Source organism: Nerophis ophidion, linkage group LG12 (genome assembly GCF_033978795.1).
Source record: "Nerophis ophidion isolate RoL-2023_Sa linkage group LG12, RoL_Noph_v1.0, whole genome shotgun sequence".
In the NCBI taxonomy this organism is placed as follows: Eukaryota; Metazoa; Chordata; class Actinopteri; order Syngnathiformes; family Syngnathidae; genus Nerophis; species Nerophis ophidion.
Genome location: NC_084622.1, coordinates 21,980,212 through 22,008,009, shown reverse-complemented (window position 1 = coordinate 22,008,009; position 27,798 = coordinate 21,980,212). Strand labels below are relative to the sequence as shown.

Sequence of the window (27,798 nt, the reverse complement as noted above, 5' to 3'; positions counted from 1 at the left end):
GACATAGTTGCACACGCAATATACAAGTACACACGACCTACTGACGCAGTTTTGTTTTGGTTTATTTTTAATGCACAAATAAGCAATTGCCCGTTCAAAAACAAGCCCAAATATCGCAACCTGCGACACGCATACTAAACCTGCTGATCCGTACAACTTTTTCTTTGTCAATTTCTGCTCTTTATTCATTCCTGTGGCTCCTCAGCTGGAACGCTGCTGCTTTTCTATCGCTACGTTCGGACTGAGGACCCACGGTAATCCCGCGATGAAAAAAAATTGTGCTGTTAAAAGAAGATTTTGTCAACTTGTTAGTATCACGTTTGACAGTCCCAATAAATACTGAAGTTTGACAGTCTGATGATTATGATAACATTTTGCATTCAACGATATGCTTTTTTTATTGTTTACTTTTAAATAAACGTGTAATACTTTGTTTAAGGTATATGTCTTAAAAAAATGATGTGTGTAATTGTTTCTGTGTGAATATTTCTGAGGAAGGAGGGTCCATACCTTATATTTCGTGGCCCTCTACGCACCGAAATAACACACACGCACGCACACACACAAAAACATGCACACTATTAATCATGACAACAATATGGTATTATTTAAACCAGGGGTGTCAATCTTATTTTAGATCGGGGGCCACATGGAGAAAAATCTACTCCCAAGTGGGCCGGACTGGTAAAATCACGGCACGATAACTTAAAAATAAAGACAACTTCAGATTGTTTTCTTTGTTTAAAAGTAGAACAAAGACATTCTGAAAATGTACAAATAATAATTTTGTTGGGTTCTTTTTACACTTACATGTTGCGGTTAGTAGTATTGATTGATTGAAACTTTTATTAGTAGATTGCACAGTACAGTACATATTCTGTACAATTGACCACTAAATGGTAACACCCGAATAAGTTTTTCAACTTGTTTAAGTCGGAGTCCACGTTAATCAAGACATGGTTTTCTATCTTTAGTTGTCGTTATGTATACTTTCTGAATAAATTATTTGATAATGTTCATCAGTTAACTCATTGGAGTTCCTTTCCAATCCATCAAGATGGAAAAAAATTATATCAAAACCAAAAAAAAGGATGTTATTTATGTAGTTTGCAAATTTTCCTCGACTGGTGCACTAACATCAAGTGGTTGATTTTTTTTTTACATATGTAGCATCATCTACAAAGATACAAAGTATTGCTATTGTGACATCTAGTGGTCACATTTAGAGAAGCAGTTTCTTTCATTCAAAATTTTCGGCTCGATTTTATGCTGAGCAAACTCATACCGCGGGCCGGGTAAAACTTGTTGGTGGGCCTGATCCGGCCCGCACGTTTGACTCTCCTGATCTAAACATTTATTTTACCATTGATTGTATTGGAACACTGAAAGATACACAATTTGTACTTTTATTCCAACATTTGTTGCACATGTATGCTAATGAAACATTATTTCACGTCTCATTAACTGCTCATTTATTGAATTCATTATTGTTGTTCTCTACCATGAACATTCAACATTTTAGTCGCTTCCATGTGTGCAATAAATCATACACACTAAAAAAATGTTGGTTTAAAAAATAACCCAATTTTAACCCCTGGTCCAGAAAAGGACAAATCCCTTATTTGAGTTATTTTAACTCAACATTTTGGCTTATTTTTTTCAATCCAACTTCTGAGTTGAATTATTTAACCCAAAAGTTGAGTGGTGATAACTTAATGTTGGGTTATTCCCGACCAAACTATTGGGTTGAATTATTTAACCCAAAAGTTGAGTTATTCTAACTCAATGTCGGGTGATTGTAAATAATGTTGATGAGATTATTCCATAATACAAACCCCGTTTCCATATGAGTTGGGAAATTGTGTTAGATGTAAATATAAACAGAATACAATGATTTGCAAATCCTTTTCAACCCATATTCAGTTGAATATGCTACAAAGACAACACATTTGATGTTCAAACTCAGAAACTTTATGTTCTTTTGCAAATAATAATTAACGTAGAATTTCATGGCGGCAACACGTGCCAAAGTAGTTGGGAAAGGGCATGTTCACCACTGTGTTACATCACCTTTTCTTTTAACAACACGCAATAAATGTTTGGGAACTGAGAAAACTAATTGTTGAAGCTTTGAAAGTGGAATTCTTTCCCATTCATGTTTTATGTAGAGCCTCAGTTGTTCAACAGTCCAGGGTCTTGTTGTCATATTTTACGCTTCATAATGCGCCACACATTTTCGATGGGAGACATGTCTGGACTGCAGGCGGGCCAGGAAAGTACCCACAATCTTTTACTACGAAACCACGCTGTTGTAACACGTGACTTGGCATTGTCTTGCTGAAATAAGCAGGGGCTTCCATGATAACGTTGCTTGGATGACAACATATGTTGCTCCAAAACCTGTATGGACCATTCAGCATTAATGGTGCCTTCACAGATGTGTAAGTTACCCATGCCTTGGGCACGAATACACCCCCATACCATCACAGATGCTGGCTTTCGAACTTTGCGCCTATAACAATCCGGATGGTTATTTTCCACTTTGTTCTGGAGGACACCACCTCCACAGTTTGCAAATATAACTTGAAATGTGGACTCGTCAGACCACAGAACACTTTTCCACTTTGCATCAGTCCATCTTTGATGATCTTAGGCCCAGCAAAGCCGGCGGTGTTTCTGGGTGTTCTTGATAAATGGGTTTTTCTCTGCATAGTAGAGTTTTAATTTGCACTTACAGATGTAGTGACCAACTGTAGTTACTGACAGTGGTTTTATGAAGTGTTCCTGAGCCCATGTGGTGATATCCTTTACACACTGATGTATGTTTTTGATGCAATACCGCCTGAGGGATCAAAGGCCTGTAATATCGCTCACATGCAGTGATTTCCTCCAGATTCTCTGAACCTTTTGATGATTTTTACAGACCGTAGATGGTAAAATCCCTAAATTTCTTGCAATAGCTCGTTAAGAAATGTTGTTCTAAAACTGTTTGACAATTTGCTTACAAAGTGTTGACCCTCACCCCATCCTTGTTTGTGAATTACTTAGCATTTCACGGAAGCTGCTTTTATACCCAATCATGGCACCCACCTTTTTCTTATTAGCCTGCACACCAGTGGGATGTTCCAATTAAGTGTTTGATGAGCATTCCTCAACATTATCAGTATTTATTGCCACCTTTCCCAACTTCTTTGTAACGTGTTGCTTGCATCAAATTCTAAAGTTAATGATTATGTGCAAAAAAAAAATGTTTATCAGTTTGAACATCAAATATGTTGTCTTTGTAGCATATTCAACTGAATATGGGTTGAAAAGGATTTGCAAATCATTGTATTCTGTTTATATTTACATCCAACACAATTTCCCAACTCATATGGGAACGGGGTTTGTAAAATTCCCTTTAAGGAAAAAAGTACAATTTTAATAAAAAATGCATTACTCGTTAAAAAACCCAGAAATTCTTCATAATTTTGAAAACCCAAGAATTGAGTTAAAATAATACCCTTGTAACCCAAACAATGGATTGCTCTTCATAAAACTAACACCAAAATGTATGTAGCAACTCATAATTTGGGTTATCAAAATAATCCAGCATTTTTTTTAGTGTGTATTGGTTTCCTTTCGAAATGCAGAATGCTGGTCAAATGGATTGAAGGACAAAACTGTAATCTGCACACATCAGATATTTAATCTACCAGGGTTGTTGCAATTATTTTTATAGCTAACACACAGCCTGTTGGACTGTAATGTCTAGTAGAAAAAACTACAACTTTTAATTTAACCTTTTAGCTGACAATATGGGCTGTGTGATCTGATCTGCAGCCACATAATTTAGTAACGACAGGAGCGAGAGCCATGCCTGCTTTCTGTAGGGAAAGGTTAATTTCCACTCTAATTACTGCTTAATTACACGCCACGGTCCGCTTTTATCCATAAAACCATTCATTTAACTGTGCAGATACAACAGTAGATAGGATTCATGGATGATTACAATTTTTTTTAAAGGAAATGGGAGCAGTTGTTTGTCCCCACTGGGGAATCAGGATGTCTGCAGTGTGGCCGGATGCGCCCTTTACCATATAAAAAGGTGTTATTTGTCTTTTTTTTTTTTTTTTCTATTTTAATGGGTAAGAGATGGAATTTATTATCTTTTTTACAAAATTAACTTCAACTGGTTATTATGGTTTAGGGAGATCTCATCGTCTGTTTTACCGAAACTGAAACAATTTGTCATCATTAACATGTAATATAGATATGGATATAGATTAGATATGGATCTCTCTCTCTCTCTCTCTCTCTCTCTCTCTCCTCTCTTCCTCTCTCTCTCTCCTCCTCTCTCTCTTCTCTCTCTCTCTCTCTCTCTCTCTCTCTCTCTCTCTCTCTCTCTCTATATATATATATATATACATATATATATATATGTATGACATATGTGTACACACACATATATATATACACACACGTATATATATATATATACACTTACACACACACACACACACACACACACACACACATATATACATACATACATATAGACATATGTACATATATATGTACTGTACATATATTCATATAAACACACACATATGCAAATATTATATATATACATATATATACTGTATATATACATATATATGCATACATATACATATACATATATATATATATATACACATATATATATACAAATATATATAAATACATACATACATATATATGTGTGTATATATATATGTGTATATATATATATATATATACATATACACACACATATATATATATATACACAGACACATATATATACATATACACACACATATATATATATATACATACATACATACATACATATATATAGACATGTACATAAATACATATAGACATATGTACATATATTCATATAAACACACACACATGCATAGATTATATATATACTTTATATATATATAAATGTATATGTATAAATGTATATACACAAATATATGTATATATACACATATATATACAAATATATGTATATATACATACATACATATACAAATATATACAAATATATATACATACATACATATACACACATACAGTATAAATACATATATATATATGTATATATATATATATATATATAAATATATGTATATATACATATATACACATATATTTACAAATATATATAAATACATACATATATACATATATACAAATATATAGATACATACATATATATATATATATATATATATATGTATATATATATATATATATATATATATACACACACAACACACACACTTATACACAATCCATATATATATATATATATATATATATATATATATATATATATATATATATATATATACACACACAAACATAACTCAAATGTCCACTGCAGAGGACGCTGGCTCTCAGGAGGATATATGACTGATCCAGCAACTCCTCCAGCATTGCATTGACAACCAAACTTCCTTTTCTTTCAGGTTCTCGTAAATGTTGGGAAGAATTTCGATGAGGAGAGAAGTACTTTCATCGCGCCACGAATAGGGATTTACAGTTTTAACTTCCACGTAGTTAAAGTCTACAACCGCCAAACAATACAGGTTGGTGTGTGTTTATATTTGTGTGAGTGTGTGTGTTGGATTCAGTCCCCACAATGTCGTTTTGTAGATTTTTTTCATCTTTCCCCAGAGACAACCATGAGGGTAGGCATCAACAGGTGTAAGTTAGCTGCTGGCCCCCCTCGTAATTCATCTATACTTGCCCAAACCCAAGTTGAGTGCTTTTAATGCAAAGGGAGGTTGGATTATTGTGTCGCTGCAGCTTCAGCACCACGGACAGTGCATAGTACCTATGCCTCCTTTTAGGTGTTGTCATTTTTCAGCGCCGGAGCACTATATTTGACTGTTGTATGTACTTCAATGTACACTAGGGATGCAACGGTTATACATTTTGACTGTACGATTATTTATGTGAGTAATAATCACAATTATCACAATTACTTTGCATTGATTAATTTCACAAGAAAAAAAAATATCACAATCAGACATTTCTGAAATGGTTTTATGCGTAATTAATGAATGTCATAAATAACAGTAATCAAATAACATTAAAATAAAAGTACACAATTTTAAATATATACATTCGGTAAAACCGGATATTCGGTTTGACAAGTGAACGATTCAATCGATAAAAATCAGATGTGAATCCTTAGATTAATCGAGTCTAGAGACAGCTGCATCGCTAGAAACAAAAGGGTGCAACTAGCAGCTATCATTAGAGATGTCCGATAATATCAGGCTGCTGATATTATCGGCCGATAAATGCTTTAAAATGTTATGTCGTAAATTATCGGTATCGGTTTCAAAAAGTAAAATTTATGACTTTTTAAAACGCTGTTGTACGTTGGGAGAAGCACAGAGCGGCAATAAACCTTAAAGGCACTGCTATGCGTGCCGGCCAAGTCACATAATACCTACCGCTTTTCACGCACCCAAGTGAGTGCACCGCATACTTGGTCAACAGCCATACAGGTCACACTGAGGGTGGCTGTATAAAGAACTATAACACTTACAAATATGCGCCACACTGTGAACCCACACCGAACAAGAATGACGAACACATTTTGGGAAAACATCCGCACCGTAACACAACAGAACAAATACCCAGAAACCCTTGCAGCACTAACTCTTCCGGGACGCTCAATTTACACCCCCCGCTGCCCCTCGCCCCCGCCGACACCACAACCCAGGGAGAGCATGTCCCAAATTCCGAGCTGCTGTTTTGAGGCATGTTAAAAAAATTTAGCATATTTTTTGGATTATACGTCGATATATATATATATATATATATATATAAGAGGTCTAACGGTACGTGTATTTGTATTGAACCGTTTCGGTACGGGGGTTTCGGTTTTGGTTCGGAGGTGTACCGAACGAGTAGACATGCTAGCAGCTAGCAGGCTAGGACAACATGTTAAAGCCAGAGCTGGAAGACCCTCCTGCCTCGTTAAGATCTCCCGTTTGGGAACACTTTGGCTGCGCGATACAACAATGGAGGATGGAGGTTTGCCAAGATTTTTCAGCAGCTGCTTCTGACAACACGTCAAACATGTGTTGCACCTTTCCTGCTTCCGGCTCCCATGTCTCCCTTGCGCGCACAACCCTTCACTCTACCCGGCAGTGGGTCTCCACAGCTCCGGACTCCAGGGTAAAGGAAGAGGCCAACGATTAGTTGCTAATAGTGGCTTAATTGAGGTCTTGCACACAGCTAATCCAACAAAACACTAGCCACTTCTGCGCTCTACCGCTCCCTCACCTCGCTCGCCCGCACACTCACTGACGTCACATGGTGTCACATATTAAAGGGTCTCACGCACGCACACACACGCTACTCTCATAACACAGTAGTTCTCAACCTTTTTTCAGTGATGTACCCCCTGTGAACATTTTTTTAATTCAAGTATCCCCTAATCAGAGCAAAACATTTTTGGTTGAAAAAAAGAGATAAAGAAGTAAAATACAGCAGTATGTCATCAGTTTCTGATTTATTAAATTGTATAACAGTGCAAAATATTTCTCGTTTGTAGTGGTCTTTCTTGAACTATTTGGAAAGAAAGATATAAAAATAACTAAAAACTTGTTGAAAAATAAACAAGTGATTCAATGATAAATAAAGATTTCTACACATATAAGTAATCATCAACTTAAAGTGCCCTCTTTGGGGATTGTAATAGAGATCCATCTGGATTCATCAACTTCATTCTAAACATTTCTTCAAAAAAAAAAAAAAATCTTTAACATCAATATTTATGGAACATGTCTACAAAAAATGGCGGGCGGTGTTGATGAACGTGGACCCCGACTTAAACAAGTTGAAAAACTTATTGGGATGTTAGCATTTAGTGGTCAATTGTATGTACTGTACTGTGCAATCTACTAATAAATGTCTCAAAAAAAGCACTTTATATTAGGGCTGGGCGATATTGCCTTTTTTTAATACCGCAATGTTTTTAGGCCATATCGCGATATACGATATATATTACGATATTTTGCCTTAGCCTTGAATGTACACTTGATGCATATAATCACAGCAGTATGATGATTCTATGTGTCTACATTAAAACATTCTTCTTCATACTGCATTCATATATGCTACCTTTAAACTTTCATGCAAAGAAGGAAATCACAACTAAGTCAATTTACCAAAACTGTATTTATTAAAGTTAATAGCAGGTGACTTTTCAAATGACGCTACATATTAGCAGTAATGCTACTTTTGGTAGCAATGCTTGTGCCCCACACTTGACAAATTAAAGTTGTCTATTCGACATTTTCCCGCTTGAAGCCGAACCACCGCCAGACGATGGACCCCGTGCTGTTTTTTTGGGAATTAGTTCTTCCTTCATTTATAACGAGATCCGCACCTTCTTTCTCCGCAACAACCCGCTAGCATCACAGCTAACGTTAGCCACGCTGCGACCTCTCCGCTGGGCGAGGGCGTATACGTATGATGTGACAGTAAGTGACGTATGAATGTGCACCTGCTTGTCTGTGAGGAGACACAGGAAAGAGGAGATTGTTGTGCCAGCAGCTGCGTGAGAACCTCTCCTCGAATATTACGATATACTCATTTTCTATATCGCACAGAGACAAACCCGCGATTTATATCGTATATCAATATATCGCCCAGCCCTACTTTATATATAAAAAGGTATTGTTAAGAAAGCATTCTGAGCCTTAACTTATTTAGTTTTTATTTAATATATGTTATATATGTATTAACCCTGGCAATGGACCCTGTGTGTATATGTATGTTATGCCATTGTTTACAAATTTGGTAAATAAATAACCCAAAAATGTATATTTTGTTGTATTCTTACTGTACCGAAAAAGAACCGAACCATGACCTCTAAACCGAGGTACATACCGAACCGAAATTTTTGTGTACCATTACACCCCTAATATATATATATATATGGCTGTGTTGGATCCATTATGGATTGAACTTTCACAGTATAATGTTAGACCCGCTCGATATCCATTGCTTTCGTCCTCTCCAAGGTTCTCATAGTCATCATTGTCACCGACGTCCCACTGGGTGTGAGTTTTCCTTGCCCTTATGTGGGCCTACCGAGGATGTCATAGTGGTTTGTGTTGTGATTTGTGCAGCCCTTTGAGACACTAGTGATTTAGGGCTATATAAATGAACATTGATTGATATGTATATATATATATATATATATATATATATATATATATATATATATATATATATATATATATATATATATATATATTTAGACATAACATTTGTTTACATATTAAAGGTGTTAAATGAAAATATCATTAGATTCCCTTATTTCTTAAAGACAAGAAAATATGTTGCTTTATTCCCATGACTTGCATTGTCTGGAATTAGACAACTTTAAATTCATATTGTGGAGGAAAAATAAAGTATTTCCCTCCTTTTGAATACCATTTTTATATCCTTTACAAGAAATACATTGGAGTTAACTGTAGCTTTCTAGTTTTTATGCGCTAGTTTTCTCAGACCTTTATTACGGCAGCGCTGGCAGGAGGGAGCAGCACTTATTTTGTGGAAGGCAGGAACCGTGCGGTCGAACTTTTACACTTTTGACAGCGGGTACTCCTGTTGAAATATCAAGTGCTACTCGCGGTCCTGCTGGTCATTTTTGTTTTTCTTCATCCTGAGCTCGCAGCAGCCAGCGTCTTCTCACATTATCCTCGGCTGCCATGAACGGCAATCAAGTGATGAAAGGGACGTCATAGTGAAGGTTGATGATAGGCAATTTTTCATTTAAATTTCTTTTAATGCTTCGCGATCGACCTGACGGGCACCGCTGATCTAATGACGATCTAGTTTCGCTGCAATGCAACAACCCACTCCATGCTCCTTGATTTGAAGTCCATGCACTGTGACGCTACCACAATGAATGAGAAAAAAGCTGCGTTCGCTGTTGCAAAAGTGGCTGATTCTGAACAAAAGTCTAACACGTACTGCATACCCTATTTTTCAGGTTATAAGTGGCAGTTTTTTTGATAGTTTGGCCGGGGGTGCGACTTATACTCAGGAGCGACTTATGTGTGAAATGATTAACACATTACCGTAAAATATCAAATAATAATATTGAGCTCAGTCACGTAAGAGACTAGACGTTTAAGATTTCATTGGATTTAGCAATTAGGAGTGACAGATTGTTTGGTAAAGGTATAGCATGTTCTATATGTTATAGTTATTTGAATGACTCTTACCATAATATGTTAGGTTAACATAGCAGGCTCCTTCTCAGTTGGTTATTTATGCCTCATATAACCTACACTTATTCAGCCTGTTGTTCACTATTCTTTATTTATGTTAAAGGCCTACTGAAAGCCACTACTACTGACCACGCAGTCAGATAGTTTATATATCAATGATGAAATATTAACATTGCAACACATGCCAATACGGCCTTTTTAGTTTACTAAATTACAATTTTAAACTTCCCGCAAAGTAACCTGTTGAAAACGTCGCGGAATGATGACGCTTATGTTGACGCTTGCGAGTGACGTCACCGGTTGTAGCGGACATGTTCTTCCAGCACCGATCACGACTAAAAGTAATGCGGACGCCGTATCGATCTGTTGTGGTGAGGAAGGAGCTGAGCCGGAAGGCAAAGTTCTCAATTTACCGGTCGATATAAGTTCCCATCCTCACCTATGGTCATGATCTTTGGGTTATGACCAAAAGGACAAGATCACGGGTACAAGCAGCCGAAATTAGTTTTCTCCGCCGGGAGGAGATCAAAGTAAAGCCGCTGCTCCTTCACATTGAGAGGAGCCAGATGAGGTGGTTCGGGCATCTGGTCAGGATGCCACCCGAACGCCTCCCTAGGGAGGTGTTTAGGACACGTCCAACCGGTAGGAGAGCACGGGGAAGACCCAGGACGCGTTGGCCTGGGAACGCCTCGGGATCCCCTGGGAAGAGGTGGACATAGTGGCTGGGGACAGGACAGTCTGGGCTTCCCTGCTTAGGCTGCTGTCCCCGCGACCCGACCTTGGATAAGCGGAAGAAGATGAATGGAAGGATACATTTTACTTTTTGGGAGAGATACCAATAATTTCAGATATCACATTTTAAAGCATTTATCGGACGATAATATCGGCAGTCCGATATTATCGGACATCTCTAATAACTATAAAAAACAATTAATTGCTTTGATTATTATATAAATAATTGATTGTGTTATTTATCCGGTATGAGACTAAAATGTTCTTTACTCATGTGAATGATCAACTCAAGTGTTATTGTCATCAACTACTTAAATATTAGGGGTGTAGGAAAAAATTGTTTCGAATCGCGATTCTCACGTGCGATTCAGAATTTATTCTCGTTTTTATAAAATCGATATTTTATTCCTTTATTTTTTAATCAATCCAACAAAACAATACACAGCAATACCATAACAATGCAATCCAATTCCAAAACCAGACCTGACCCAGCAACACTCAGAACTGCAATAAACAGAGCAATTGAGAGGAGACACAAACACGACACAGAACAAACCAAAAGTAGTGAAACAAAAATGAATATTATCAACAACAGTATCAATATTAGTTATAATTTCAGCATAGCAGTGATTAAAAATCCCTCACTGACATTATCATTAGACATTTATACAAATAAAACAAAAGGACAATAGTGTCACAGTGGCTTACACTTGCATCGCATCTCACAAGCTTGACAACACACTGTGTCCAATGTTTTCACAAAGATAAAATAAGTCATATTTTTGGTTCGTTTAATAGTTAAAACAAATTTACATTATTGCAATCAGTTGATAAAACATTGTCCTCCACAATTATAAAAGCTTTTTACAAAAATCTACTACTTTGCTTGCATGTCAGCAGACTGGGGTAGATCCTGCTGAAATCCTATGTATTGAATAGAGAATCCTTTTAAGTCGAAAAAAATAAACGATTTTGAATTGAATCGTGACCCCAAGAATCGATATTGAATCGAATCGTGTGATACCCAAAGATTCGCAGCCCTGTTAATTATTCATTTTTAATATGTTTATTAGGGATGTCCCGATCCAGGTTTTCGCACTTCCCATCCGATACCGATACTGGACTATCCGAGCTTGCATTAAAGTTTAAAGTTATTTAGCCTACTTTGTTGTCAGATTCATGTTGAAAAGGGTTTTAGTACTCTTGATAACAACTAGCTAGCTGAATTAGGTGAGTTTGAATACTACACAATGGTTCATAACAAGAAACTGACCTGTTTATTCAAGGATAAACACAAAATAGACCAAATTATACATGACAAACAGAAATGGCATCATTAAACAGTAAAAAAGTGAACAGTATAAAGTGCAAATAATGCTGTAAACATTATTTAAAAAAGCAAAACACAGAAACAACCTGAGTGGGATAAAATGTCTATAACTCAGCATCAATACTTGCTCTTGAACAAGTGTAAACTTAACTCCTGTGTTAGATGTGTTTAGCTGATGTGCTAAAAAAGCCTCTCACTCTCAAGAGTCATTAAAATGTCTTACAACTTTACCACCACGCTTGACTTTATTGTGGCATGTTTTGCACTCCACCTCTTCATCTTTTTTGTTTTGTAGGGTAAAATAATCCCACACAGCTGACATTTTTACCGTAACTTCTTAATCCACATGGCCATTTTAACGGTTAGAACACAGACCTGTGGATGTGTTGAAGGTGTGCTGTGTAATGTGGAACGGAAATTAGGGAGCAGCAGAAAAGGGGAATGTATTATTTAAATCGGTGTGTTGGAAAACACGGACCGGAGTTTTTTTAAAAACTGGATCTGGATCTGTTTTTTACCATGCCTTGCCGATACGCATTTTTTGTCAAATATCGGCGGCCGATCCAGATATCGGATTGGGACAACCCTAATGTTTATAGCGAGTGAGGAGGACTGAAAAACGCGATGTAGAGGACCCTTTACGATTTAGTAATTGTGACGTATTTTTAATCACGGTTAATAGTAACATCGGTTAATCCTGGCATCCCCAATGTACACTTATGCAAACTGCCTGCCCTCTCCCAGCACTTCTTTCATCTCACTAACAACTCCTTTTCACTGCGCGTTCAACACCGTCTCTTTAGTCTTTTGATGTGACACGCGATAGGAAATCTCGGAGACGTCCTGAGCCCATTCGTGGTGTTTAACATATGGATAATGAGGCTTTTACACGCCACACAATGTTAATCACAATGTGTCTTTTGCAAATTAAACTGTTGTGTAATTATGCTGTTGGCTCCCTGGAGTTTTGGCAGTATGTGTTTGCTACTTAGACTTTTTTTTTTATTGCAGTCCTGAATTAATTAACATGGCATATCAGCCGCAACAACAAGGAAGGCGGGGCAGTCTAAGCAAGGCGTACAAGTCCACTCGTTGTCTGACTGCACACAAATAGAAGCTCAGAAGCAACCACATCTGTCAAACCATGCTGACGACGATGGTGATAAAGTCATGATTTTCACATTTTCAAAAAGAAATAAAGGAGCATTTCAAACCTGGTTGCAAACTTTAAAACGGCAGGTGTGATTTCGTTTTTTTTTCTCCGTCCTTTATAAGCGTTAAGAATGTGCCGCTCAACCTTCTGGAGTCGTGCCCCCTTCCATTCAGGGCATCTGGTGTGTTGAAAACTCCCACTGTTTAATTGCCTGAGAGGCAGTTGCTGTGGCGCATGCAGGAGATGAGAGACAAAGGATGAAAAACATACGTAGGTAGGCATGAAGGGAGAGGAGACAGACGACATAAAAAAGAAGGGGCGCGAAGAAAGGTGAAAAAATAATCCCATAGAAGCGTCTAGCTACAGAGGATAAGAAAAGTAATGGGTGTTTTGGAGAAAAAGGGAGCTAATGATGGATATAAGGATGGGGAAATAATGGTTTAACTGGGAGAAAAAGAGTGGTTGGAAGCTAGTTCAGACATTGATCATCAGACAGTGGGAGATATGCAACATTTTATTCATGAATTCTAAAATTCTATGCTGCATACTCATTTAACTTTGTAACTGGCCTGGCTGCAAAAAGCAATTATTCCAAAAGGAATGTAATAACATTATGTGAAACTCAAGTCATAAACAATTAATTTCATTGACTGGCACTGTTGTCTGTCTGAAATTAAAAATAACAGAATCAAACCTTCTCCCTGAATGTATTGACCGCTTGAGACGGTCTCGTTTATTGGCAAAGCTGTAAAATTACAGTTTATCTGGAAAGTATTCACAGCGCTTCACTTTTCCCACATTTTATGTCACAGCTAGGGCAGGGCGATATGGCCTTTTTTTAATATCTCAATATTTTTAGGCCATGTCACGATACACCATATATATCTCCATATTCTGCCTTAGCCTTGAATGAACACTTGATGCATATAATCACAGCAGTATGATGATTCTATGTGTCTACATTAAAACACTTTTCTTCATACTGCATTCATATATGCTACTTTTAAACTTTCATGAAGAGAAGGAAATCACAACTAAGTCAATTGACCAAAAGTGTATTTATTAAACAGTTATTAAGCAGTGGCACAAACATTCATGTCATTTCAAAACAGAAAGTGCAATATTGTCAGAGACATTTTAAAACAAGCTATGAGTGGACTTTTGTGCATGATGTCACTAAGATGACATATCAAAACAACACTAAATTAAAGGCCTACTGAAATGAGATGTTCTTATTTAAACGGGGATAGCAGGTCCATTCAATGTGTCATACTTGATCATTTTGCGATATTGCCATATTTTTGCTGAAAGAATTTAGTAGAGAACATTGACGATAAAGTTTGCCACTTTTGGTCGCTAATAAAAAAGCCTTGCCTGTACCGGAAGTAGCAGACGATGTGCGCGTGACGTCACGGGTTGTGGAGCTCCTCACATCTGAACATTGTTTACAATCATGGCCACCAGGAGCTACAGCGATTCGGACCGAGAAAGCGACAATTTCCCCATTAATTTGAGTGAGGATAAAAGATTCGTGGATGAGGAAAATTAGAGTGAAGCACTAGAAGAAAAAAAATGATTGAAAATGAACAATGATTGCGTCAATATTTTTTGGGCATCACAACATCGTCTTTCGTTTTTTTAAATGTATATTATGTTTAGAAACTCAGGAAATGTGTACCTGGACACATGAGGACTTTGAATATGACCAATGTATGATCCTGTTGCTACTTGGTATCGGATAGATACCCAAATGTATGGTATCATCCAAAACTAATGTAAAGTATCAAAGAACAGAATAATAAGTGATAATTACATTTTAACAGAAGTGTAGATAAAACATGTTAAGAGAGAAAGTAAGCAGATATTAACAGTAAATGAACAAGTGGATTAATAATGGATTTTTACAGTTTGTCCTTCATAATGTTGACAAAATAATAGGTGTATAAATGACACAACATGTTGCTGCATATGTCAGCAGACTAATTAGGCGTCTTTGTTTGTTTACTTACTACTAAAAGACAAGTTGTCTAGTATGCTCACTATTTTATTTAAAACAAGCTATGAGTGCACTTTTGTGCATGATGTCACTAAGATGACTTATCAAAACAACACTAAATTAAATTGCACTTTTTGTACAGAACGCCACTACAATAGTTTAAAACAAATAAAGTGTGCTTTTGTGCATGATGTCACACAAGATATTTTAATAACTGTCACATAAAAATGAGCTGCATTATAGGAAATCAAATCGCTATGTGGTAAGTCACTGCGGATGTTATCTCCTTATGTTATTGACTATTTTTTTCATACGGTGTTGATGTGGAAATGGTTGCCTCGGCATTTTGTTTGTGTGGCACTGGATGGAGATGTTGTCATGCGGAGTACGCACTCTTCATTCTCTAGCAGGTGACTTTTCAAATGATGCTACAAATTAGCAGTAATGCTACTTTTTGTAGCAACGCTTTTGCCCCACACTTGACAAATTAGGGTTACGTGCCTGGCCACTGTTCGACATATTCCCACTTGAAGCCGAACCACCGCCAGACGATGGATCCCCTGCTGTTTTTCTTGGGAATAAATTCTTCCTTCATTTGTTACCAGATTCGCACTTTCTTTCTCTCGTATTACCACTCGCACCACAGCTAACTTTGCCCATGCCGCTACCTCTCTGCTCCGCGAGGGTGTATACGTATGTGACGTATGTAAGAAGGTGTGCTTGTTTTATGTCTCTGTGAGAAGGAGAGACAACCAAGAGTGAGAAACGCCTGTAGTGTAATGCTCGCAGCTAAAAGCAACTGCGTGAGAACGTGTACTTGAATATCACGATATACCGTATTTTTCGGACTATAAGTCACATTTTTTTTTTTATAGTTTGGCCAGGGGTGCGACTTATACTCAGGAGCGACTTGTGTGTGAAATTATTAACACATTACCGTAAAATATCAAATAATATTATTTAGCTCATTCACGTAAGAGACTAGACGTATAAGACTTCATGGGATTTAGCGATTAGGAGTGACAGATTGTTTGGTAAAGGTATAGCATGTTCTATATGTTACAGTTATTTGAATGACTCTTAATATGTTAGGTTAACATAGCAGGCACCTTCTCAGTTGGTTATTTATGCCTCATATAATGTACACTTATTCAGCCTGTTGTTCACTATTCGTTATTTATTTTAAATTGCCTTTCAAATGTCTATTCTTGGTGTTGGGTTTTATCAAATACATTTCCCCCGAAAATGCGACTTATACTCCAGTGTGACTTAGATATGTTTTTTTTTCCTTCTTTATTATGCATTTTCGGCAGGTGCGACTTATACTTCGAAAAATACGGTAGTCATTTTCTATATCACCCGTGATATATCGAGTATATTGATATATTGCTCAGCCCTAAAAAAGAGTTAACTATTGACAGAAATATGGAGTAAATCAAGAAGCACTCAAATTACACATGACACAATACTAATAGTACCAATACAACAAAACAAAAATCTTTATATACAACCTAAGCATGTTTTTAAACTTCAGCTGTTTTAGTTAGGTTTCCAAATACTTACTAACAAAATGTGGGCCTAAAGTGATTATTTTAAGCAGATAAGCAAGGCCAGAGAATGCTCTTTGATTTTCAACTCATCCAGTTGATTGATTTTGTTAGAACAAGGCAGAGGTGTGTTTTACAAACCGATGTGTCTACAGCAGGGGTCTCAAACTGACTTCACCTGGGGGCCACGGGATGCAGAGTCTAATAATGACTGTTATGTTTGACTAAAGGAGGACGTGACGGCAAACGGACACCAGGTGGCAGTAGTGTACAGAGATTTAATATATATATATAAATGTTAAATCACATATTTATAATAAACAATAGAAAACGAACTAAGGGAATGGAATGTGAACTATAGATTCAAAAGTGTATGTGGTGTGAGGCTATGTGTGTAAGTTAACTGGAGTGTCTTACCAAAGTGTTGGAGGTGCGTGTTGAGAGACGCGATGCAGTCCAATAAGGGCAAGACAGGCAGGGTAGTCCGTGCAAGGAAGCGAGGAGTCGAGGGACGAAGGAAGCAATCCGAGGACGAAGGAGATCCGGGGAAGAGTGAGATGCACAGCTCACTTTGCAGGTGACGGAGAGTTTGTACTTCAACAGAGAACTAAGTTCCCGCAAGGATCCCTAGGTCCACTGGTCTCTTAAGCAGCTCCTCGTCATCAGTCACAGGTGTGTAATGCGGCCGGCTGCGGCAAAGAGCGGGCGCGGTCCGCTTGATGAGTGCAGGGGCGTGTCTGGAATGCGCTGTCAGCGGGTCCTCAGGTTGGACTCGTAGCGGAGGGAGACGCAGAATGCGCATGTCCCACAACAGTATCCCCCCCCTATGGACAGATTCCAGATGTCCAGGAATCTGAACCCCCCGAAAAGCAGGAACAAAAGTCAAGGGAGGGTGGAGGGGCGAACTGGTGGTGGGTCGCCAGCCCAGGTTTCCCCGAATCCACCGGGGACGAGTCTGATGGCGGCGGCGAGTAGAACGTCGCTGAGGCCGGCGAGGCGGGCGACCAAGGAACGGCCACCATCTTGGCCGTCGGGGAGGCGGACTCGAGTGGCGCCATGGTGCGTCTCGCCAGAAATGAGGAGGTGACGTCGGAGGTGTGGAAGCAGCAGAAGATGTCGTCTGAAGCGTAGAGGAATAGGCGGACGTCATCGGCGGCGTGGAAGCGGCAGGCGTCATTGGAGACGGAGACGAGGAGAGCAGCTGAGGAGCTGGCCGAGGTGCTGAAGTCGGCGCTGCAGGGCGAGGGGCAGCGGTCAGGGCTGCCGGCCGAGCGGCGGAGGTCAGGGCCAGGCTGGGAGCGGGTGGAGATGAGGGGGCCAGCCTGGGTACGGGTGCTAGCTCACAGGCTAGCTTGGGGACAGGTGGTAGCTCGGGGGCTAGCTCGGGGGCTAGCTCGGGGACTGCCGCTGGCTCGGGGGCTAGCTCCGGGACTGCCGCTGGCTCGGGGGCTAGATCGGGGACTGCCGCTGGCTCGGGGGCTAGCTCGGGGACTGCCGCTGGCTCGGAGGCTAGCTCGGGGACTGCCGCTGGCTCGGAGGCTAGCTCGGGGACTGCCGCTGGCTCGGAGGCTAGCTCGGGGACTGGCCCTAGCTCGGAGGTTAGCTCGGGGACTGGTGCTAACTCGGAGGCTAGCTCGTGGACAGGCGCAAGCTCGGAGGCTAGCCAGGGGACTGGTGGCTGCGGCTGGGAAAAGCGGAAGATAGGTGGGATATCTCTGGCAGGGGAAAGTCTGTCTGGTTGCAGCTGTGCTACCACATTAGCACAGCCACCAGTACTAAAATGAAAGACAGATGGTATAGGTCTGGAAGGTGTTTGCCTGTCTGGGTGCCGCTGTGCCCCCACACCAGCACAGCCACCAGTACTATCCCCCCCTTCCGAAAGCAGATGCCAGACGCTTCCTGCTGGCTGAGGAACAAAGGGTGGGAAGAGGGTGTTCAGGCGACGAGAAAATTCCTCGATCCCTACGGCACCATTAAACAGTCCCTTGAAGGGGTGTTGAGGGCTAGAAAAATTGTCCATGGTGGAGGAAAAAGAATAAGACATCCTGAGAGGGACAAAAAGGAAGGAGGAAGGTAAACAAAAAATGTCACTGGGGCGGAGCTAAAGTCACTGGGGGCGGGGCTATACAACACAAAACAAAACAAAAAAAAACTGTGCCGTCAGGTCCTACTATAAAATTTGGCGGGAACTTACTGTTATGGTTTACTAAGGAGGACGTGACGGCAAACAGACACCAGGTGGCAGTAGTGTACAGAGATTTAATATATATATATATAAATGTTAAATCACATATTTATAATAAACAATAGAAAACAAACTAAGGGAATGGAATGTGAACTATAGATTCAAAAGTGTATGTGGTGTGAGGCTATGTGTGTAAGTTAACTGGAGTGTCTTACCAAAGTGTTGGAGGTGCGTGTTGAGAGACGCGATGCAGTCCAATAAGGGCAAGACAGGCAGGGTAGTCCGTGCAAGGAAGCGAGGAGTCGAGGGACGAAGGAAGCAATCCGAGGACGAAGTGAGATGCACAGCTCACTTTGCAGGTGACGGAGAGTTTGTACTTCAACAGAGAACTAAGTTCCCGCAAGGATCCCTAGGTCCATTGGTCTCTTAAGCAGCTCCTCGTCATCAGTCACAGGTGTGTAATGCGGCCGGCTGCGGCAAAGAGTGGGCGCGGTCCGCTTGATGAGTGCAGGGGCGTGTCTGGAATGCGCTGTCAGCGGGTCCTCAGGTTGGACTCGTAGCGGAGGGAGACGCAGAATGCGCATGTCCCACAACAATGACGTTTCAAATTGTATCCCTTGTGCACCGCAACTTTCTCTGTGCAAATAAGACACATCGGGGTGCCTCTGTGCTCAACAAATAAATATTGCATCTCCCACTTTTCCTGGAATTGTCTTTGCTCATCACGAACCTTTCTCTTCACTGCAGGCTTTGAAAAAGACATGTTTGGGGTTGTGGAATACAGTTGGTGCAAAAAAGTATTTAGTCAGCCACCGATTGTGCAAGTTCTCCCACTTAAAATGATGACAGAGGTCTGTAATTTTCATCATAGGTACACTTCAACTGTGAGAGACAGAATGTGAATTTTTTTTTTAAAGAATTTATTTGTAAATTATGGTGGAAAAAAAGTATTTGATCAACCATTCAAAGCTCTCACTTATGGAAGGAGGTTTTGGCTCAAAATCTCACGATACATGGCCCCATTCATTCTTTCCTTAACAAGGATCAATCGTCCTGTCCCCTTAGCAGAAAAACAGCCTCAAAGCATGATATTTCCACCCCCATGCTTCACAGTAGGTATGGTGTTCTTGGGATGCAACTCAGTATTCTTCTTCCTTCAAACACGACGAGTTGAGTTTATACCAAAATGGATACATGGATGATACAGCAGAGGATTGGGGGAATGTCATGTGGTCAGATGAAACCAAAATAGAACTTTTTGGTGTAAACTCAACTTGTCGTGTTTGGAGGAAGAAGAATACTGAGTTGCATCCCAAGAACACCACAACTACTGTGAAGCATGGGGGTGTAAACATCATGCTTTGGGGCTGTTTTTCTGCTAAGGGGACAGGACGATTGATCCGTGTTAAGGAAAGAATGAATGGGGCCAGGTATCATGAGATTTTGAGCCAAAACCTCCTTCAATCAGTGAGAGCTTTGAATGGTTGACCAAATACTTATTTTCCACCATAATTTACAAATAAATTCTTTAAAATTCCTACAATGTGAATTCCTGGATTATTTTTCACATTCTGTCTCTCACAGTTGAAGTGTACCTATGATGACAATTACAGACCTCTGTCATCATTTTAAGTGGGAGAACTTGCACAATCTGTGGCTGACTAAATACTTTTTTGCCCCACTGTATACTTGTATTTAGCTGACGCACCGAGAATGTTATTCCCGCAATGTGTGTCGTTCCGCTTTTCCTCCCTACAGCAACACGGCGGTCGGCGGATAAAAGCCAGGAAAATACCAGGATAGCGAGCGCAAAAAAGTGACGGCTGTCGGAGTGTTACCCAGTTTCAAATAGAAATATATAGAGTGTTCTTAGAGTGAAGGAATGTCAAAATTAAAGAATAAAAAAACAAACAACGGTTCGAATTGGTCCAGGTTATCGGGGACTGTTATCATTGACGGACATGTGTCACGGTGTGACTGCAGTCGGGCAAGTAAGAAAACCCTCGCCTCCATGGCAACGTCTCGGTCGCTTTCACTCATTTGCCGCTTTTCCACTAACGCCCTGCCTAGACTTCTGTTTAAGTTTACAAAACACTCATACTGTTTGTTGTTTCAATACTTCACAATCAAGCCAGCTTAGCGTTTAGCATAGCTCCTCTTCTCCTCCCGCCTGTCTTTTTCTATACGTTTCCGCGCTAATCCACATTTTTTAACCTTCCGTATTGCTTTGTTTAAAATACTGAAATAATTTATATTTGGACATTTGCCCATTGATTCAGAATCGTCCACCTCCCAAATAATGATGCATCTAAAAATCAAGGAGATAACGTCCGCAGGAACCTACCACATAGTGAAGGACATACACTGTTTGATTTCCTATTATGCAGCTCATTTTTACTTGACACTTATTGAACTATCTTGTGTGACATCATGCACAAAAGTGCACTTTATTTGTTTTAAACTATTGTAGTGGCGTTCTGTACAAAAAGTGCACTTTAATTTAGTGTTGTTCTGATATGTCATCTTAGTGACATCATGCACAAAAGTGCACTCATAGCTTGTTTTTTTTTATTTCTCTGACAACCTTGTAGTCTGTTTTGAAATGACATGAATGTTTGTGCCACTGCTTAATGACTTTTTAATAAATATAGTTTTGGTAAATTGACTTACCGGTAGTTTTGATTTCCCTCTCTGCATGAAAGTTTAAAGGCCTACTGAAAGCCACTACTACCGACCACACAGTCAGATAGTTTATATATCAATGATGAAATATTAACATTGCAACAAATGCCAATATGGCCGGCTTAGTTCACTAAATTACAATTTTTAATTTCCCGCACAGTATCCTGTTGAAAACGTCGCGGCATGATGACGCGTGCGTGTGACGTCACGGATTGTAGCGTACATTTTGATCCAGCACCAATCACAGTTATGAGTTGTCTGCTTTAATCGCATAATTACACAGTTTTCTGGACATCTGTGTTGCTGAATCTTTTGCAATTTGTTCAATTAATAATGTAGACGTCAAAGAAGAAAGATGTAAGTGGGAAGCGGTGTATTGCAGCTGCCTTTAGCAACACAAACATAGCCGGGGTTTCCTTGTTTACATTCCTGAAAGCTGACGGTGAAGCTTTACTATGGAACAAAGCGGTCAAGCGAACACGGTTTCCTACCACATGTCAACCGGCAGGTTTCGGTTAGAAAATGGTGGTATTAAGTCGGCTCCTACCGTAGTTAGGAGTGGAGAGCTTGCGTCGTGCCTCCTGCAGCTGCGGACTCTCTTGCCTCCTCCAACCGGTTGCCCCCGACCGTCGGATGCTTACACCGTGGAGGAGGGGGGAAAAAAAAATCTCAGCCCTGCTGCCTTGCCTCGACGAGAAACGTGGTTTCCAACGAAGACACTGACGGCCACCACACTCGTGGCCACACCCCTCCGACTTTCAGGTACGACAAAATAATCTCACAAACACTAGTAACACAATAAGCAGATAAGGGATTTTCCAGAATCATCCTTGTAAATGTGTCTAATAACATCTGAATCGCTCTCCCTGCCCTCGTCTTTTTTTTCTTTTCTTTTTTTCTAGTCCTTCACTCTCACTTTCCTCATCCACAAATCTTTCATCCTCACTCAAATTACTGAGGAAATCGTCGCTTTCTCGGTCCGAATCGCTCTCGCTGCTGGTGGCCATGATTGTAAACAATGTTCAGATGTGAGGAGCTCCACAACCCGTGACATCACGCGCACATCGTCTGCTACTTCCGGTACAGGCAAGGCTTTTTTATTAGCGACCAAAAGTTGCGAACTTTATCGTCGATGTTCTCTACTAAATCCTTTCAGCAAAAATATGGCAATATCGCGAAATGATCAAGTATGACACATGGAATGGACCTGCTATCCCCGTTTAAATAAGAAAATCTCATTTCAGTAGGCCTTTAAAAGTAGCATATATTAATGCAGTATGAACAAGAATGTTTTAGTGTAGATGTATAGAATCTGGTGTGATTATATGCATCAAGTGTTCATTCAAGGCGAAGGCAAAATATGGAGATATATATCATGTATCCTGACATGACCTAAAAATATTGAGATATTAATAAAAGGCAATATCGCCCTGCCCTAGACTTACATTTTCCTGCAAAAAGCAGATACGAGAAAAACATCTAACTATGCAATGGAAAAAATCCCTATACTTCATCAAAAAAAGATGAAATATAGGGATTATATCAAGGATTATACATTGGTCGCATTCCCAGACATATCGAACTATTGTTCTCCAGAACAATACTTGAAAAAAGTAGACACTGTATATCACTGTGTCTTACATTTTATTTTTGGTTGTGGAAATCTTTTCCACTATTGCACTTTGTATGTAAAGGCAAACTGTCCATCTATAACTGCCCCAAAGACTTTGTCGATGGTTAGTTTTTATATATAAATGTCTTCTTGGACTTCTCCCCACCTATCTGTGTTCCTTTGTGTGTCAGGACTCCAGTCATTAGTCTATGCTCACAGGATGTCCTCCACATGTTGGTTCCTCAGGCCAACACAGTACTTGGTAAAAAAAAAAAAAGTCTTCAGTTATGCTGCTCCCTGGTCATGGAATGACATCCAGAAAGGTCTGAGGCTACCATAATTGATCACTTTGGGGGAGTTTAAATCCATTTTAAAAGAATGAGAAACCAGTTCTCTTGGGCAACGTACTTGCTTTTAACTTGAATTATTTTTTGACCTGGTATGACTGCTGTGGTTCTATTCTACTGTCTTGGTGTAATTTTTACTGTAACTTTGTTTCTGCCGCCCTCTTTGTCAGGTCGCTCCTAAAAAACATTTTAATCTCAATGAGTCTTTATTTGGTTGAATAAAGGAAATTGAATTGAATTGAAATTGAATTCCACACAACAAAATAGATGGAAACTTGGAAAACCACGGAGGTCTAAAACTTATTTGTGTATGGCTGAGTTAAGGTAAGTGGAAGCTCCTGGATAAATATGCATCATTTTTGCACGGTTAAGGTACCATTTATTGATTTAACTTCACGTCCACCGCCATGTTTGTTGCTGTAGCACACGCCGTTTACGAGTAGCGTGTTTTTCTCTGTCTTTATCAAAATATAACTATAGATGTCAACATTGTGTATGTGCTAAAAGATTCATTTGTAACCATTGCCTTTTAGGTTTTGCTCACATTTGCTTTCTTTTATTTAGACATGACGAGTCGGTGCTTTTCGAAACACTCTTTACAAATAAGAAATCAAAATAATATCAAGATAATACAAACCCCGTTTCCATATGAGTTGGGAAATTGTGTTGGATGTAAATATAAACGGAATACAATGATTTGCAAATCCTTTTCAACCCATATTCAGTTGAACATGCTACAAAGACAACATATTTGATGTTCAAACTCAAACTTTTTTATTTTTTTAAATAATCATTAACTTTAGAATTTGACGCCAGCAACACGTGACAAAAAAGTTGGGAAAGGTGGCAATAAATACTGATAAAGTTGAGGAATGCTCGTCAAACACTTATTTGAAACATCCCACAGGTGTGAAGGCTAATTGGGAACAGGTGGGTGCCATGATTGGGTATAAAAGCAGCTTCCATGAAACGCTAAGTAATTCACAAACAAGGATGGGGTGAGGGTCACCACTTTGTAAGAAAATTGTCGAACACTTTTAGAACGACATTTCTCAATGAGCGATTGCAAGGAATTTAGGGATTTTACCATCTACGGTCCGTAAAATCATCAAAAGGTTCAGAGAATCTGGAGAAATCACTGCACGTAAGCGATGATATTACGGACTGTTGATACCTCAGGCGGCACTTCATGAAAACCAGAGTGTAAAGGATATCACCACATTGGTTCAGGTACACTTCATAAAACCACTGTCAGTAACTACAGTTGGTTGCTTCATCCGTAAGTGCAAGTTACAACTCTGCTATGCAAAGCAAAACCCATTAATCAACAACACCAAGGAACGCCGCTGGCTTCTCTGGGCCCGAGCTCATCTAAGATGGACTGATGCAAAGTGGAAAAGAGTTCTGTGGTCTGACGAGTCCACATTTCAAATTATATTTGGAAACTGTGGACGTGGTGTCCTCCGGAAAAAAGAGGAAAATAACCATCCGGATTGTTATAGGTGCAAAGTTGAAAAGCCAGCATCTGTGACGGTATGGGGGTGTATTAGTGCCCAAGGCATGGGTAACTTACACATCTGTAAAGGCAACATTAATGCTGAAAGGTCGATACAGGTTTTGGAACAACATATGTTGTCATCCAAGCAACGTTATCGTGGACGCCCCTGCAAGACAATGCCAAGTTACGTGTTACAACACCGTGGTTTCGTAGTAAAAGATTGCGGGTACTTTCCTGGCCCGCCTGCAGTCCAGACCTGTCTCCCATCGAAAATGTGTGGCGCATTATGAAGCGTAAAATACGACAGCGGAGACCCCGGACTGTTGAACTACTGAAGCTCTACATAAAACAAGAATGGGAAAGAATTCCACTTTCGAAGCTTCAACAATTAGTTTCCTCAGTTCCCAAACGTTTATTGAATGTTGTTAATAGAACAGGTGCGGTAACACAGTGGTGAACATGCCCTTTCCCAACTACTTTGGCACGTGTTGCAGCCATGAAATTGCGTTTTAAAAAGTCATAAATTTTACTTTTTGAAACTAATACAGATAATTTCCGATATAACATTTCAAGGCATTTATCGGCCGATAATATCGGCAGTCCGATATTATCGGACATCTCTACAAATAACGGTTTGAATTGGTCCAGGTTATCGGGGGCTTATCAGGCTTGCCCCTGACAGTTTGTTTGTGTTTTAGTTTTTCCTCTGTGTGTGTGTAGTATTTCCTGTCTTTAGTTCCTGTCAGCGCTCTTATTTTGTCTGTTTCCTGTCTTTCTCCCTGAGTGCAGTGTCCCCTCACCTGCGGCTGATTGGCACCTGGCCATACCTGATGTCAATCAGCCCGTTCCTATTTAGACCTGTCTTCCCATCCAGTCAGTGCTGGATTTATTGTCACTTCTGTATTGTCGCTTCTGTCGTGTCGTGTCGTGTCGTGTCGTGTCAATGTCATTTTCTACATGTCATTAATACTGGTCGTGTGATTGCAGCGTAGCGGTAAGCTTTATTTCGGTAGCTGTTTGTAGCTCACTGTCTTTTGTTCCCTGCTTCCGTTTTGTTTTCATACTACTAGTAACGACTTCTCTTTCCTGCTAGCTCCCATTCTAGCTCTTTTAGTTTGTTATGCGCCTCGTGCGCGCTTTTTGTTTGTACCCTTTTGTTCGGTTTTTGTCTTAGTGTTTTATTAAGTCGTATTTACCTGCAAAATGCCTGCCTCCTTCTCTGCATCTTGGGGTTCGTCACAAACTAACTTTGACAGGACTGTTATTACTGACAGACAGGTGTCGCGGTTTGACAACCCTCGTCTCCATGGCAATATCTCTGTCGCTTCCACTCATTTGCCGCGTTTCCACTGACGCAGGGGTAGGCAACCCAGAATGTTGAAAAAGCCATTTTGGAGCCAAATAAGACAAGGCTGTCAAGTGCCATTCATATAAAACTTGCGGGCTGCACTAATATCAGATTTTCATATTAAGGTGGGGGCCGCAAAATAACGTCTCGCGGGCCGCATTAGCTCACGGGACGCGTGTCTGAGACCCCTGCAATAAATGATCAAAATAGCGTGTTTGTCTTCATGTTTATGCAGAATATATACTGATTATCAAAATGCCCACAATAATGGAAGCAGATACAACATTTTGCCCCCGCAAAGTGATTTATTTAGCCTAAAGTGTTTTTGGTCATTGTTTTTGCGTCTATAATTAGCAAGTTGTGGAAGGTATGTGCAATTTGGCACAGTTAACCATACATGGCTGTGAGAAAGAGGTGGTCGGTGCAATGACAGACGACAGAGAGAACATCCCTCGTCCGTGTGCATGTTTATGTATTTCAACTGGCAGACTTAAAAATATTAGATATCTTGTCTATCCAACAGTGCCACTTTAAAGCGGCTGCTACTGGAAAACTTAAGGGCTGATTTGGAGCCAGCAGACACCAAAACTAATTCAATTGATTAATTTGGTTGCCTTTGGTTTTTTCATATGGGAACTAGGGCTATGCGATTTGGCCTTTTTTTTTTAAAATATCTCCTTATTTTGCCTTAGTCTTGAGTGAACACTTTATGCATATAATCATACTTGCCAACCCTCCCAGTTTTTCCTGGAGACTCCCGAAATTCAGCGCCTCTCCCGAAAACCTCCGGGACAAATTTTCTCCCGAAAATCTCCCGAAATTCAGGCGTAGTTGGAGGCCACACCCCCTCCAGCTCCATGCGTACCTGAGTGAAGACAGCCTGTTTTCACGTCCACTTGCACACAATATAAACAGCGTGTCCGCCCAATGACATTGCAACTGATCGAGGGCGAGTTCTTGGTTTCTTATGTGGGTTTATTGTTAGGCAGTTTCATTAACGCCCTCCCAGCGCGGTAACAACACACAACAACACCGGTCACGTTTTCGTCTACCGTAAACAGCAATGTTGTGACACTCTTAAACAGGAC

At 39.8% G+C, this 27,798-nt stretch overlaps 1 protein-coding gene across 1 annotated transcript in view; it reads left to right on the top strand.

The window, feature by feature from the left end:
• The window catches only part of cbln1 (cerebellin 1 precursor), a 52,246-nt gene that overhangs the window by 4,230 nt on the left and 20,218 nt on the right, over positions 1–27,798 (top strand). Inside the window, exon 2 of the mRNA XM_061917080.1 lies at positions 5,484–5,603. Within this exon, the coding sequence (XP_061773064.1) occupies positions 5,484–5,603 (120 nt within the window). The remainder of the gene's footprint in view (positions 1–5,483; positions 5,604–27,798) is intronic.